At 45.6% G+C, this 17,586-nt stretch overlaps 1 protein-coding gene across 1 annotated transcript in view; it reads left to right on the top strand.

The window, feature by feature from the left end:
• Window positions 1-15,391, top strand: part of LOC138578437 (uncharacterized) — a 39,492-nt gene extending 24,101 nt beyond the window's left edge. The window contains exon 2 of the mRNA XM_069649707.1: window positions 13,741-15,391. Coding sequence (XP_069505808.1) covers window positions 13,748-14,824 — 1,077 coding nt within the window. The 5' untranslated portion in view covers window positions 13,741-13,747 and the 3' untranslated portion in view covers window positions 14,825-15,391. The remainder of the gene's footprint in view (window positions 1-13,740) is intronic.
• Window positions 15,392-17,586: the final 2,195 nt, after the last annotated feature.

The following is a 17,586-nucleotide window of genomic DNA, read 5'->3' as shown; positions in this document are numbered from 1 at the left end:
TAAACTCAAATTCCTTATTGGACAACACTCCCTCTTCTAGTGCACTCTCAGAAACAGAAAGAATTTTCTTCTTGATCAGAGATGTAGGATCGCAATTGATTTCCCGATAGACCTCCTGATCGTACAGCGCAGAATCCCATACCACTATACCCCCACCTTTATCGGCTGTCTTGATCATGAATGAAGGATCTTGTGAAAGGGATTCAATAGCGTGAAACTCAGCTAGTTTAAGATTTGGTCTCATGATATTTCTTGGATTCTCTATGCATTTAGGTAATTCCTTAAGCACAATTGTTTCAAAGACAAGAACTTCTGATGGAAGCGCTGCCGAATTTGGAGTAAAGGAAGAAGATTTAGCCAGGCCTGATTTTTTTAAATTCAGAAATATTCTCTTTATCAGATCTTTCTCAGAAATTGTTGGACCTCACTAGTAAGGAAAATGGCACTGGGAGTCTGTGTAGGAACAAATGATAGGCCTTGCTTCAGTGTAGCCAATTCGGGTTCAGAAAGTGCCCGGGATGAGAAATTGAAAATAGGTAGCACCTCGCTCACCACCGGTACGACCGGTTGCGTGTTTGAAAATCTCGGTGCCCTTGGCCTTGTGGGGGGCATTCTGCACCAGCGTGTAAGGTTGCCTGTGAGAGCCTACGCCCTGCTGGAAATTCCTGCGGCCTCTGTGGCCACCCCTTCCTCGAAAAGGGTGATTCCCTGAGTTCAGATTGATTGGATCTTCATTGCCTGAAGTGCTAGAGGATGTGTCAGAAAAGGTGACCCCTCGCCTTCTGCTCATTCCAACATTCTGGTTGCCATGTTGTTTCCAGAACATTTGGAAATTAAAGTCATCTGCCAAATATGGATAGACAACTTCTTTTTTGAACATGGAGATGTCTTTTTTTATTTTATTAGTCTTTTTTTCTATAGTGATATTTCTAAATTCTCGAAAGCATTTCTCAACTTGTTCAAGTTTCTATTTGGCTTGTATTCCGTATCACCCAAAAATAGACAAGGAATGATTTTGATCTGTAGACCTTGTGGGATGATACTTGATTTAAGATATTCTTTTAAAACATGTCAATGCATTTCAGTGCGAAATTGCTTCTTTTTAAGCCTAAGGACAGCATCACTAGAAATATTGTTCTCTTAGTTAGGTAGTTGCACATTTTTTAAAAATTCAGAGCCTAGGCACTGACTCCGGGCACAGTCTGTTTTCCAATTCAGTGCGCTCCGTTTTCTTTCTTTCTCTTTTCTGTTATGGTTATACTATGTTTGAGCCTCTCTGCATCTTGGCTTTACCTGGCGCTGGACCTTGTTCATCATTTTTCGTGAAGGTTCTGGCTCACAACTGTATCTATTTTATTTCCATTACAGTATTGTGCTCAATATACCTCATAACAGAATTGCACCACTAATTGGCGCTTTCAGGGCCTCTTTTGATTTACAGCCAATCATTCCGGCTACCCCGATAGATTCTGCCTTGTCTGAATCCATCAAGCATTTGCTGTCTTGGACATTATGTGATCAAGTTGAGACCCCTCAAGGTGAGCCCCTGTTTACTCCATTGTTACTAATCTCATGTTGGATCCCTGTGGGTGTGGTCTCTAACTTTATGCTTCGGTTTATTTAGATCTTGCTGTCAGGGCTCGACCGTGGCAACTCTGGCATTCATGGAAGTTTCACACTGTGCACAGTCGTTCCACGGTCCGCTGTATAGTCCTCAACTAAGATGGCCACCCGGGCTATAAAGCTAGTCTCCACCCACAAGATGGTGCGTTGTATCTGCCTTGGATATCAATCTCCGTAGCTGACTTTCTGTAGCTATGTTCTCTTTGCCCTCTTGTGTATTTCCCTTGTTTTCCAGTGATTCCCGGGTGTTCCCCACACTATTCCTCCCTCTCGCTCAACTTTCCATTCGGCACTCTGCCGTTCAGTATTCCTTCGTACTTACTTACCTGTAGCGTTCTCGCTGTTCCGTGCTTGTGGTTCTGTTTTGACTCCACCCCTTGCGACGCTTCGCTTTCTACCCTTATCCTTCGGGTTATACTCTATAACTGGTAAGTCGGAACTGTTCTACTCTTCTTTAGCATTCCTTTCTTTCCTCCCTTTACTATCCCTGCTCTCAGCAGTCCACTAATTCTATGAGACTTTAACCGCTCTCAGTATACAGCCGAAGGGTTATCATTGGACTGTTACCAGCCCAGCATTGACGCCGCTCCTACCTCTGAAAGCCCAAGACTCTCCAAGGACTACTCCAGGGTTTTTTGTGCCGTTCCGGCTTTTTCCCTGACGATTGGGGGTTGGCTCCTCGGAGGCCCCCGAGACAATTCCCCATCCCCGTCAGGGTGGCCTCTGGGGGAGCCAGACCCTACTTACATGACAGAAGGTCTAAAGAAAAATCAATCAATGTATCATCCAGACTCACAAGGAAGCAGACAGCCACTCTACAGAGCAGTGAAATCGAAGATACAGGTGAGGAGTCGGGGGAGGAAGGAGTTAGGCCTGACAGAATACAACGCCCGACCCAACAGATGGTGTCCATGGAACAATATCAAGAGCTAGTAGCGGCTCTACAAAGCCTTACTATTGAAGTACAATCTCTCAAGACAGAGAACGCCGCACTCCGTCAACAAGTGGTACTACACAGAGATGATCAAGGAGACTTACCTCCCATGCCCTTATCTTTTGTAAAGTATGATGGTTACCCTTGAGGACTTAAGGAGTTCTTAGACGCATGTCAAGTGTATTACGCCTTTCGACCACATGCCTTTGAAACTGCCAGAACCAAGGTGGGGTTTCTCATATCCAACCTGACTGGTAATGCACTCGCGTGGGCCACACCCTTTGTCTCTAACAACGACCCAGCCTTAAATGATTACGACAGGTTCGTAGACCGGTTGAAGGAGAGGTTTGATCGCCCGAAGTACTTTATTCCTCGTATGAAGCTATTCTTGATGTCAAACAGGGAACTACAGACGTCCAGACATACATCTCTCGCTTCTTAAGGTTGGCAACCAAGGCCGACTGGCCGGATTCAGCTAAGCAGACTATATTTCGGAGAGGACTACAGGACGAGATAAAGGACGAGTTAGCCCGTGTGGCTCGCCCTGCATCCTTTCAGGACCCCATGACACTATCCTTACAAATCGAGTACCGATTAATGGAACGTTGACAGGAGAGAAGGAGGCCTCGTATATTTACTCCAACCTCTAACCCGACTCCCCAGACATCCAGGGAAGCTCCAACCAAGAAAGAACCTATGCAGATAGGTGCTACCAGAGGACCATTAACACCTACAGAAAGAAAGAGGCGTAGAGACTCAGGCCTCTGTTTATACTGTGGCTCTGCTAAACATCTTCTCAGGGACTGTCCAGAGGTACCTCCGAGACGGAAGGAAAACTTCAGCCCCCGGTCTTATGCAAGGGAGGTCACGGGGGAATCACACACAATCCTTGCAATCTCACAAGAACCATCGCAGCCAGAGAAGACAACAGTCTAATGGTCTTTCGAGTCAAGCTGTGGACCACTGGATCTGATTCCTTTGAAATCTTTGCCATGTTAGACTGCGGAGCAGCCAGAAACTTTGTGGACACAAAGTGGGCTCATGATCACCAAATAACCCTCAGACAAAAGGAAAGGCCCATACCGGTTGAAGGAGTAGACGGTACACCACTGTCTTCAGGACCCATTCGCACCGAGACATTCCCATTACACCTAGACATTTGTGAACACCACGAGCTCATCGAATTCGACTTGATCCAAGCTGCCCATTTCCCATTGGTCCTGGGGATACCATGGCTGAGGAAACACAATCCTCATATCAACTGGGCATCGAACCGAGTTAGATTTGACTCACCGTTTTGCAAAGACCATTGCATGTCCATCCCACAGAGTGAAGAAGTGATTACGAAGAGTAAACCATCCGAATATAAAATCATTTCCTTGATTCCTCAGAGATACCAGGAATATGCAGAAGTGTTTGAGGATACTATACCCAAGCTCTTACCCCCACATCGAAATGAGGACTGTGCCATAGACCTTCAACCAGGAACCGTAGTTCCCTTCGGCCATATGTACCCTTTGTCACTGTCCGAGAAACAGGCATTACGACTGTACTTGGATGACAATATACAGAATTGACTCATACAAGAATCCAGATCTTCAGGGGGTACGTCTTTGTTTTTCATTCCTAAGAAAGACTCATCGGAATTGCATCCTTGTATTGATTATCGGGGACTAAACCAAATCACCATCCAGGATAGGTACCCGATGCCACTTATACGTGATATCCTGGAGGCGGTAAGAGGAGCCTCTTATTTCACAAAGTTGGACCTTAGAGGAGCCTATCATCTCCTTAGAATAAGGAGTGGGGACGAATGGAAGAAGGACTTTCGTACCCCATTTGGGTTGTATGAATATAAAGTAATGCTGTTTGGCTTAGTGAATGCCCCATCGATATTCCAAACGTTCATCGACAAGATTCTTTCCGATATGTTATTTGTATCGGTTGTCATCTATTTGGACGACATACTCATATATTCCCAGGAACTCTAGGTACATCGGAACCTAGTCAAGAGGGTATTACATCCCCTTAAGTCACATCAACTCCTTGTTAAACCAGAGAAATGTCAGTTCGAAGTCACTTCAGTCTCCTATCTGGGTTACATCCTATCGAAGGAAGGTATTGAAATGGATCCCAGTAAGATAAGGGCGATCGTAGAGAGTGTGTATGGGAGCGAGGGGTCCTCAGGCCCCCTCGCGTCGTACGCTCCTCAGTACAAGGCCTGGACCGTGTGCCACCGGTAGTGGTATTGCCCCTTGCCCTTATGTAAAGTTAACCACGGTTGACTGCTGCATAGATGGGACTACTGAGCAGGACATGGGGCATCCATCTTTTGTGCCCCCTTTCGACTCCATCTTGGGTAAACAGGCCTCACTGCGATAGTAAAGCAATGCTCAATCCCCCTTTCCACCGCAGCAGCCAAGGACAGAGACAGACACACACACACAAGGCGTGCAGGCAGCTGGCTGGTCCCCACTCTTGCACTCCCCCTGGGAAGGAAAGCTCTGCGCTTCCATTCTCACGCTGAAGCTGGAGAAAGTTGCAACAATCAATATGCTACAGTTTTCTTCCTCTGAGATCACTGTTTGCCTGAAAACCGGCATGTGAACCAAGATGAGCTAAGCACTTTCTGTTCGATTCGTCCTCATAAACGTGCAAGCCACCCACCCCATTAAAACAATTTATTGCCATCCTGACCCTGCACCCCCTGTAAGGTATTTCTTTCAAGTGCCAGACCCTCGCCTGTGCTGCGGAACCCACCCAACACACCCACTACTAACCTTAAGCATTTTTATTATTATATATGCTTTTACTTGCACTAATGAATTTGAAACCTAGAAAGAGACGCGAAACATAGCCTGATTCTTTTACATGCACAATAAAGGTCAAGGCCTTCAATTAAAGCCACGAATGACCCAATTGTACTGACAATAATCATTGTGTGTAAATTATGTAGAAATGTGACAAGTAGCATAAAATGTTTTAAATAATTTGTCATTTAGTATGCAACAATACTAGCTTAGGTAGTGACCACAGTGACCGGACCCTGACCTGCATGGAGCGCAAGATGTTTGACGTCCGTCAGCTACTCAGCCAACCAGAAGGAAGAGATGCCACCCACACCTACAGCACCACACCGTCTGGCCAATCGGGTCCATTTAGTATTTTTTGTTAGAGTTACTTTAACTTATATAAATGTTGGCACTGATGTAATGAGGTAGAGATTTTTGGGTTATTTCCTAGCTGGAGAAATAAACCATCCTTTGAACTCTTGCAGCCGGGTCTCAGTGCCTCTTTCCCCGACGAGGGGTTTTGCCTGTTATTTTATTTCTTTTTCTCTCACACGTAGTAAGAAGGGGAAAGGCACCTACATTTTTGGTGACCCCCGCGACGTGATTTAGAGAGGTGCCTTGAGGCCTGCGCCGCCCGGCAGCGAGATCCAGGGTGCCCCCCAGCAGAACCATCGCCTCAGCGGTTGACCAGACTGTGCACACCAAGAAGAAAGGGTCAAGGGTTCCCGGTTGACGAATACCCGATCGAAAAAAGCTGCTCGCCAAGGCAGGCCATGGCTTGGTTGGGGGACGGACCTGAGCGAGGTCTGGCCGTGAACGGCGACCCTCGGAGTACCTGACTGAACACGTGGAGTCCCGGTTGCAAAGACCCCAAAGGAAGATAAGTGGAAAATACGGGAAGAAGGGAATTAGCAACAAAGGGAAGGTAGCCAAGAATAGGGTCTGCGTGAGTGACGGTGAGGCTTTTCTGATCTATCCTTTATATGGCCATTAGGTGTTGTAAGAAGTGAGAAGAAGAAGAGAAGTGGTATCCTAGCCCGTAGGGGGTAGAAGGCGGCGCTGCGTAGCATTTGTCCCGAACAAGTGCAGAATAGAGATAAAGAGAAAAATAGTAGGGGTCTCGTGTAGGCTCGGAGTAGTTTTTAAAATATTCTTTTTCCGTGGAAGTAAGAAATCTTGAGACATAATAAAGGTGAAAGAGGTGGGGAGTGAATGCGAAATAGTAGGCAGTATAGGGAAGAAGAAAAACAGGGACAGTAACGGGAATAGGGAAAGAACAAACGCGCGCAGGCAGTGCATGTGTATGTTGCATAATTATATGTTTGTTGGTCTGCTTTTATGTATTTTATTTTATGTCTTGTTGAACACGCTAAAGTATTTTAACACAAGTAATTTGTGATTGATATAAGGTAAAGCAGAAGAAATAAACTGTGAGGGGTGATCAGGTAACACCTCTCAGAAAGCTAATGTGACATATGGTAATTGTGAGCATTGATAAAGAACGTATTATTTCTACATATTGTAACTGATGTACCAAGTTAGAGGTGGGAAGAGATTCAAAAAGTACTGGAATACACAAGAAAGGAAAAGAAACATTGCCATGGGGGAGTAACACCACTGGCACATATTTGCCAGCACCTTCCACTTTATAGCGACAGGATACAGAAGTATCACGATCAGTGGATCACTGAGATAAAGGGAGACGGGGTTACACCAATTTGGCCAGAAGGAGGATCATTTGACAAAAGAGTGTTGGACCTAGTATCAACACATTTGCTAGCACGATACAAAGGGAAACAGTTACAGAACCGGAGAGAAGTGTTAGATTTATGGCGAATGTTTGAGGAAGTTTCCCCCACGGCAGAGGTAGGTACAAGCCGAATGACAGTAAAGCAGAAAAACCCTGAAGAAGTGGGTGGGACACCAAAAGGGGAATGCTCAACAACTACAACCAAAAACGAAGTAGCAAAAATCTATCCCTTAATGACTAGGCCAGCGGTAGGGTTTAGTGAACCCCTGTATATACCACCCACCGCCACAGCCCAGAGCGCCCGAACCTCCACCATATGACAAAGGAGGCCTGTATGGCCCCACGAGTGCGCCTCTTGTGGATATAGCACGTTTAACAGGTGATTTGAACCGTCAGCTAGCACATGCACAAATGGAAATAACACGGTTAAGAGCTTTATGTGACAAAGGGCAAATGCTGCCAGGGGGAGGGGAGGTACCCCCGCTGTCACTGGCAGATCTCACACCCCCGATAGGGGCAGCAAGCAATGCAACCCCAGCAGCCTCGGTATCAGGGCAGTCTCTAGTATCGCAAGGGACGTCATCGCAGCAGAGGCAAGAACAAGAGTGGCAGTCAGGACAGTTCCTGTTCCAATTGAATAACAAGCCAGTGAGAATTATACACCCAGATACACCGTAGAGTCAACAAAGTGGAGACCAGGGTGAGAGACAAGGAAATGAACCCAAGGCAAACTGGGAGGATAATAACGAGTTAGAGTCAGAAATAGAAGAGATATGGGACGATTTAGATGAATACGAAGAGACAGCTGCCGCGGAGGGTTCCCCACTGCCAAATCACCATTACCCAGACACACTATCGGCACCATTATGGCAAGGTAGATTAAGACAACGAACAGGGAGGATAGGAAACATATTGGTAAGTAAAGCGAAAAAAGGGAAGACAAGCAGAACGGGAAAGAAACAAAAACTACAAATGCCACACAAGGAGCATGTAGGCCAAATTACATTCCGTGGGCCCAAATGGACAAAACCAACCTGTTAAAACTCCTCCCCCCGCTGACGGGAGGGGCAGGTAAGTGGATACATGTATTTGAGGAAAACACGGCAGGTGTGCCATTAGCTATAGGTGATGTAAAAAGTCTATTAGTTTCAGCAATCGTGGACCAAGCAGACACAATCTGGGAAAGGGCAGGGTTCCCGGGAGTAACGATGAGCTGTGACCGACACGATGGATCACCATTTAACAAAGTTCGAGCACAAGTATGGGATGCATTGCGGCGTGCATTTCCAGACGTTCCAGATTTACATGCAGTGATGCAGTGTACAATGGAGGAGAACGAGGATCCTGCGCAATTCATTTTGCGAGTGCAAGATTTATGGAGAAGCGAAACTGGTACGGCATGGAATCAATCAACAGCTTTATTCTATTTTATCATTTAAAAGGGGTTGCCGAAAGAGGTGCAGAAGGCCTTGGACAAAATAGCTGGGATCGAAGCCAGAGGGTGGCCTGAAATTCAGAGCATAATTGTACACCACTGGAGGAGGATCAAAGAGAAGGAAAAGGAGGTCACGCAAAAGAGGCTGGCAGACGAAGCAAAATGAGTACAGACGAAATTAGTGAAGGTCGCTGCCATTACTGCCAGTACAGCAGCAGACAGAGGAAATGAAGGAGAAGAAAACGCGGGAGGAAGGCCCGTCGGGATAGCAGCGCAGTGGGTTGGAGAGTACCAAGGACATTGGAACGGAGAAGAACAGCCATGCCAAGGATCGCAGTGGCAGAACAGGCCGGCCCAAGGAAGAGGTGGGTACCGCGGGCAAAGGGGAGGATACGGAGGAATGGGAAACAGAGTGTATGGTGGGCAAGGACCAAGGGGAGGACAACAGGGGTCGTGTTGGAATTGTGGAAGATGGGGACATTATTCACGAGATTGTAGAATGCGACCATTAGGGTATTTTCAACAGCAGCAACAACAGCCCATGAACAATGAACAGGGGTGGGGCTGCCCACACCCAGGTAGCCCTTGTGGAGCTCCAATGGGGAGGGGGGGACAACAGGATCAATACTGCTATGACCCCCAAATGCAACAGAGACAGCAAGCCCCACAACAGCAGCACCAGCAGCAGCAGCCACAACAGCAAAATGCACTACAGCCCATGGCGAGACAAAACCCAGTAGGGAACATAAACAATAACCCTTTTGCAGCGCCCGCAAACGGTGCCCCTGCACCATACCGCGGCGTAACGGTCGTGGGTGACAACGTTTTTTCAATGCCAGGTCAGCAAAGGTACCAAGACTAGGACAGCCCACAGGGAGCACTTGTGTGTCCAGTCCTATCCACCACACAAAGTGCAAATGAGGAACCACTAGCGGCGGCAGAGATTGGAAACAAGCAGTTTATCTTTATGGTAGACTCTGGAGCAGAAAAATCATGCCTCACAGAATGGCGGTTTCAGCTCTCGGGAAGAAATTTGGAGACGCAGGGGTTCTCTGGGGCTATTTTAAAAGTTCCTTATACAAAAGATCTTTATGTAACAGTGGGGGGAAAAACAGTGCGCGCACCCTTATTGTATTACGAAGACGCGCCAATCAATTTGATGGGACGAGACCTACTCAGTAAGTTAAACATGACCATAGCCTTTACTGAAAGAGGAATAGTGTGCTCAACACCAAGGATATGCCCCGTATGGGCATTCTTGCTAATAAGTATGATTACAAAGGAAGTTGCAGTAAGAGGGATTCCCATTGACATGGACATGTTCGTCTATGGAATACAGGTATTAGCCCGAGTAGTGCCTGAAATAACACAAAAAGAGTGGAGAATACCATCCGATTTCATATTCCGCCCAATCACACCAACAGATGTAGTGCCAGGCACAATTATGTCTATAGACATTGAGGCAGTTCAAGTTTCCAACAGACGCATTGTGGTCATAGGCCTGGACACGCAAGGACGCGAGTGGAGAAGTGTGCTATGCATAGAGCCAAACATAATGCTAAAAGATATTACTGATGAAGAATCGTTTACTGACTACGAAGGGGATGGAGAAATAATAATGGAAATAAGCATACCATGTGACATTATGATTCAATACAGAGAAATACACAACCCACTCATGGCTAACATAAAGGCCCCACTGACAATATTTGAAGTAGACATGGCCAGGGTAGCACCTGAAATTTGGACTACGGGACCACACGATGTAGGATTGTTGCACGAGGTAACTCCCATAAAAATGAAACTGAAACCAGGTGCCCTCCCACCCAGAGTGAAACAATACCCAATATCCAAAGAAGCAGAGGAAGGTACTAGAGAAACAGTGAATGCACTCCTAAGCCAAGTTATCTTAGTGCCATCAACTTCCCCATTCAACACAGCGATTTTTCCGATTAAGAAAGCAAAAGGAGGGGCGTGGAGAATGGTCCAGGACCTCCGCCCACTCAATGACGTCATCCAAAAAGAGTTCCCTTTAGTGCCTAACCCGTCATCAATATTGTGCAGTATACCAAAAGAGGCAACTTGCTTCACTGTCATTGATCTGAAAAATGCCTTTTTCTCTGTGCCACTCGCACCAGAGTCGCAGTACCTCACAGCATTTCCATTAGGAAACAACAGATATGAACATCGCAGACTCCCACAGGGGTATTGCGAAAGCCCGAGCATTTTTAACAGAGTACTACGAGAAGACATCGGCAACATAGATGTAGGGAGCACCATTATACAGTACGTAGACGATTTACTCGTCTGTAGCAAAACAGAAGAAGAGTGTAGAGAAGACTCCATAACACTCCTTAACGTATTGGCTGTCAAGGGCCACAAAGTGGACAAAGGAAAGTTACAATACTGCCTTGCTGACGTTGTGTATCTTGGCCAGCAAATATCTAAAGATGGAAAAAGAATATTACCAGACAGAGCAGCAGCCATTCGACACATTATCATACCAAAAACAGTGAAGGACATGCAGAACTTTCTTGGCATATGTAACTATTGCCGAGCATGGATCCTCGATTACGCAGCATACACCCGGCCAATGCTACAAGCACTAAAAGAAGCACAAAAGAACAGAGCCCCAATAAAATGGACACAGGAGACAATTGCTCAATTCTCTCGATTAAAAGATCTTATTTCAGACGCCCCAGTCCTTGCAAATCCAGATTATGAAAGGGAATTTTTCCTGTTTTCACACAGCAATGGAACATTAATGTCAGCAGTATTGACACAAAAGACATCGCTAGGCCACAAACCATTAGCGTACTAAAGTGGAATATTAGACCCAGTAATGCAGGGACATTTCGCTTGCGAACAGGCCCTCGCTGCAACGGCCTTCGCCATTGAGAAAAGTGCCACGATCGTAATGGGATGTTCAGTGACGCTATATGTGGAACATTCGTTATTTGCTATCTTGGAAAGATCACAATCTACCCTCACAACACAGAGAGCCTCTGCTTATGAAATAATAATATCAAGTCCAAATGTACATGTGGTCAGATGCAAGACAGTGAACCCAGCTACCTTCATTACAGAGCCATGCACAACTGAGGATTTACAGGAACACGATTGTAGCACACATGAGGGAGAGGGCGATGACATTCCCAAAGCAAGCAAAAACGCCCTTACAGAAGGAGAAATGTTTTTCATGGGCGGGTCAGCATCCGTAAATTCAGAGACAGGAGAGAAACATGTGGGGATGGCGGTAGTGCGCATGGAAGAAGACACATACGAAGTGATTGTTCAAAAACGCCTCCCCTCACATTACTATGCACAAGCAGCCGAATTGACTGCACTAATCAGCGCGTTACACACAGCCAAAGATTGTGCCATGACCATATATTCAGATTCAGCTTATGTTACCACCACAGTTCACTCAGGGCTATCACGTTGGCGAAGGAGAGGGTTTAGAAGAGCAGACGGGTCCCCTGTAAAACATGCCACGTTGCTAAATGAACTAATAGAAGGTTTAGCAGAACCATCGGTAGTAGCGGTGGTTAAATGCCAAGCCCATACCCATAACACAGACGCCGTCTCATCGGGGAACGTGGCAGCCGACGCAGCAGCGAAAGAAGCCTCGTACTTCAATAAGACACCAACATCAGAGTACATTGTAAAAACAACCACAGCAGAACAACCAGCAGATGCATACAATAACACGCCCATAGCACAATTGATAGAACTTCAGAGAAGGGCCCCACCGGAAGAGCAGGAGTTGTGGGGCAAACGAGGGTGTAAGCAATCAGCCACAGATCTCATTTGGAGACAGGAAACGACAGGCAAGGTAGTGATGCCCGTAGAATTATTAGAAGTAGCATTCCGACAACTGCATTTTCCAGCTCACGTTGCAAAACACCACATTACCTCAGATATTCAAGAGGATTGGTTTGTTCCTAATCTACACGAATACTTGACTAAATTTGTGATTGAATGTACTACATGCCAAACTTATAATTCAGGAATGACATTGCGAACTCTGCGTGGCACCTTGCCATGCCCTACAGGTCCGTTTAGAGAACTACATATCGATTACGCCGATATGGTAGAAAGATGTAACGGAGCAAGATACTTGATTGTGGTGGTATGCCCTTTTTCACGGTGGGTAGAAGCGGGCCCCTGACCCCATCCTGATGCAAAATGTGCTGCCAAGTTCCTTTTGCGAGAAGGATTCTCACGGTGGGGAATCTGTGACGTGATCCGTTCAGACAACGGCACACACTTTGTAAATGACCTCTTCAAAGAAGTAACCTCCCTTCTGGGGGTGAAACACAAATTATGTTCGATTTATCATCCAATGGCCAATGGAGTTGTAGAGAGGATCAATGGGCTGCTCAAAAGCAATTTATCGAAATTATGCAGCACGTTGAAAGAAAATTGGGTATATTGTCTGCCCCTAGCACTGCTGCAACTCAGAAACCAACCATGCAAGGATCATCATTTAAGCCCGCACGAAATCGTGACGGGAAGAAGAATGCCGCTCTCCCCTGTTAGGAGGGCGTCTGATGCGCACAGGGCTGCCACAGTGCTGGGAGAAGAGTTTAAGGAATACCTAACACAGCTAACGCGCGCAGTACGCAGCATAGCAAAACAAATTGTTTCACCATTTACTGAAGATGTAGCAACAGACACCTCCATGCCGACAGCAGACGGCCCGGAGGGGCCTTTAATGCCAGGGGAGCAAATCCTTGTCAGAAACTTTGTAAGAAGGTGGAATTCACCAAGATTTCATGGTCCATACACAGTGGTGTGCAGCACCCCAACTGCAGTTAAGGTCACAGGGTTAAAATACTGGGTGCACCTCTCAGACGTAAGAAGGGCACACAGTGTTACACCTCCCCAAAATGAAATTGACTGTGTGGATGCCACCACTGGCACAGGTTGACATAATGACAATTGCAACTTAAGACAGGGAAAGTATAGGGGAAAAGCAAAGGTTTTATATATTTCTCTCTCTCTCTCTCTCTCTCTCTCTCTCTCTCTTTCTTTCTTTCTTTTCATATAAATCGTGTTGTTTTTTCTATTTTTTCCTAATTTATTCCATGATGAAATGAAAAGGAATTGTTACATGCCTAACTGAGTAAAGAAATGAAAAAGAAATGAATAATTGCAATTATTTTTCTTCCATGTGACTTAACGAATTTGTCTCGCCCAATAGGTTCTACATGAGCCAATGCGACGAAATGGCTGAGCAAGCTGAAATGTTAGATAGAAATAGGGATGCCACTAGGGCCAGTAGATTAAATAATTTGGAATGTGTTATAGAATATGCTGCCATATTATTTGCAATAATGATGTTTTATCTTATTTGGTATAATGTTGTTTTATATGTGGCAAATGAAATGAACAAAGGGGGAAGCGGAACTGATATGACAAAACCAGGGTCTAAACTAATATGGACTGAAGCAACGGCTATTTTGAATGACACTTATAACATTGAATTGAATGATAAATATATAACATTGCCCCTTGTACAATTGAACATAAACAAAACTGCTATTCCATTGTTGAATAATACTGGAGCCAAGGAAATAGAGCTTGGATGGAATGTAAATGATGATTACTATTGGTTAGCTGATTCCAGAAATACAAGCATGCGTACACACACTGCACCAGAAACCACCACTGAATACACACATGTCACAATGAACAACATAGATGAAGCATGGTCTAGAATATTCCCGCTGCAATATTCACTAGTTGGTACCCAATTAAAAAACAGAAGGAGGAGGAAAAGGGGGGTGGGAAAAAACAGATACGATATTTATCATAACTTGGGGTTAGATGAAATAGAGGACCCCCGACACCCTGACCAATCAAACAAATGGTATTCAGACATGAGTGCCGCAGCAAAGCAAGCAAGTAACGAAAGTTGTTACGTTTGCTCACTTATTCCTCACGCAACTGTAACCCCAAAAATGTTGATCCCACAGGAAGTACCCTTGTCTGAGGCCCAATGTTTGATTCATCTGATGCTGTGTAGAATAAAAAAGACATTTCAAGCACACAGAGTCACTATGGAAAAATTGGAAAACGAACAAACTTGCACCAGCAGACGACAAGGAGTAATCTGCCTCCAGGAGCCATTTTTCGTTATAAAAGGCACAAGATATGCAGATGACAAGTGGCATGATGAAACGATTGAATGCAAAGCTGAGGGGCTTCAGGGCTGCCAGATAAAACATACGAATGGGCAAGAGAAACGTGCATCCCCATCTAGACACAGCGTATCACCAAGCTGACATGGGTCACACCCCTGGAGAGACCCATAAAGATTCAAAAGGAAATACTGCACGAACTTTGCTTCCATGGAGAAGGGAAGGTGAACATGGGAACGGTGCGGCAGTGCAATAAGAATTTAATAATGCCAGTCATGAAAAAAGGCACTGCTGTATTAATGGACATATAGTGGATCTGTGGCAAACGAGTTTACCTGCATCTCCCAGCATCCTGGAGGGGCACTTGTGCCCTAGCCACACTTCACTCAGCACTAATGGTGATACCAGAGAGCCACGTCCAGTTTACAGCAAGGCCTTCGGCTGACACATCGACAGAAGGCCAATCGACTGACACATCGGCAGCAGGGCAATCGGCTGAACCATCGACAGCGCCCGATGAGACAATCACAGAGCCCCCAGCATACGAACTATTGTCAGATGAAACTTTGAAAACCAAGTTGTCACGCAGCAAAAGATCCAATTATATTTCGTCCAAATCGTCAGAATTCCTTGCTAAAATCCCACAACAGTATAAGCTTTTCTCATCTGCAGAAACATTCTTTGCATCGTTCCTAGCACCAGGCGTTCAAGCAAGGGCAAATGCGAAATGGCTGCAGATAACACGGTGGGAGCTCATCCAGCTGGCCAACGACACTGAAGAAGGATTCAACATCATAAAAATAGAGCTCCGTGCACTGCGCCTGATGACGATGCAAAACAGATATGTCTTAGATCTTATCACAGCGATGGACGGTGGTGTTTGCAAAAAAATGGGGGGGCGTGTTGCACGTTCGTACCAACTTCCGATGCTGATAACGGGACACTGTCAGGTGTGATAACAGCAGTGCATAATTTTGGAGAAAGAATGAGAGCAGAAGGCGGAGTAGACAACAACACGTGGTTCGACGACCTGTTCAGCTGGATACCTTCGTGGGTAAACATCGCAGCAAAGATACTCATTCCCATCATAGTCTTTCTTCTTTTAATATTCTGTGTGTGCCAACTGGGACTAAGATGCTGTGAAAATAATATGCCTAATTCAGCAATGATGATGGTAACAGTGGGCCGACAGACAACGGTGGCTACCATGATAGATGCCCAAGTACAAACCGGAAAAAACACCACACCACAGTATAGGATGACTGCCATCTATAGACAGTATGGGGATGTGGTCGATAATCTACAATACACTACCATTAGAGAACCAAAAAACTTGCTGTGGTATAACGAGGTATGGATAGATTTAGATGGGGATGGTGGGATATACTTAATGGTCACCCCAGAAGAATATGAAAGAAGAGGTAACAGCTTAAGAAGTGTGTGTAAAGCATGGATGCCAATAAAGGGTACACCTGCTTGGGATGAGGCTGTGGCTGAAGCTGAGCGCTACCGAAGGGAGAACGGAAAGTACGAGATAAAGTAGTTTGTTACTTTAGATGTAACCAAAGGGGGAATGTATGAGAGCGAGGGGTCCTCAGGCCCCCTCGCGTCATACGCTCCTCAGTACAAGGCCTGGACCGCGTGCCTCCGGTAGTGGTATTGCCCCTTGCCCTTATGTAAAGTTAACCACGGTTGATTGCTGCATAGATGGGACTACTGAATAGGACATGGGGCATCCATCTTTTGTGCCCCCTTTCAACTCCATCTTGGGTAAACAGGCCTCACTGCGATAGTAAAGCAATGCTCAATCCCCCTTTCCACCGCAGCAGCCAAGGACAGAGACACACACACACACACAAGGCGCGCAGGCAGCTGGCTGGCCCCCACCCTCGTACTGCCCCTGCGAAGGAAAACTCTGTGCTTCCATTCTCACGCTGAAGCTGGAGAAAGTTGCAATAATCAATATGCTACAGTTTTCTTCCTCTGAGATCACTGTTTGCCTGAAAACCGGCATGTGAACCAAGATGAGCTAAGCACTTTCTGTTCGATTCGTCCTCATAAACGTGCAAGCCACCCACCCCCATTAAAACAATTTATTGCCATCCTGACCCTGCACCCCCTGTAAGGTATTTCTTTCAAGTGCCAGACCCTCGCCTGTGCTGCGAAACCCACCCAACACACCGACTACTAACCTTAAGCATTTTTATTATTATATATGCTTTTACTTGCACTAATGAATTTGAAACCTAGAAAGAGATGCGAAACATAGCCTGATTCTTTTACATGCACAATAAAGGTCAAGGCCTTCAATTAAAGACACGAATGACCCAATTGTACTGACAATAATCATTGTGTGTAACTTATGCAGAAATGTGACAAGTAGCATAAAATGTTTTAAATAATTTGTCATTTAGTATGCAACAATACTAGCTTAGGTAGTGACCACAGTGACCGGACCCTGACCTGCATGGAGCGCAAGATGTTTGACGTCCGTCAGCTACTCAGCCAACCAGGAGGAAGAGATGCTACCCACACCTACAGCACCACACCGTCTGGCCAATCGGGTCCATTTAGTATTTTTTGTTAGAGTTACTTTAACTAATATAAATGTTGGCACTGATGTAATGAGGTAGAGTTTTTTGGGTTATTTCCTAGCTGGAGAAATAAACCATCCTTTGAACTCTTGCAGCCGGGTCTCAGTGCCTCTTTCCCCGATGAGGGGTTTTGCCTGTTATTTTATTTCTTTTTCTCTCACACGTAGTAAAACGGGGAAAGGCACCTACAAGTGGAAGGAACCAAAATGTGTCAGAGACATCCAGATTTTTCTTGGACTAGCAACCTTTTATCGCCAATTCATTCCTACCTTTTCCAAGCTAATGCTACCTATTACATGGCTACTTAAGAAG

This window comes from Ambystoma mexicanum, chromosome 1p, assembly GCF_040938575.1.
Source record: "Ambystoma mexicanum isolate Mex_15411 chromosome 1p, UKY_AmexF1_1, whole genome shotgun sequence".
NCBI classification, from domain to species: domain Eukaryota; kingdom Metazoa; phylum Chordata; class Amphibia; order Caudata; family Ambystomatidae; genus Ambystoma; species Ambystoma mexicanum.
This window is presented reverse-complemented; position numbering and strand designations above follow the sequence as displayed.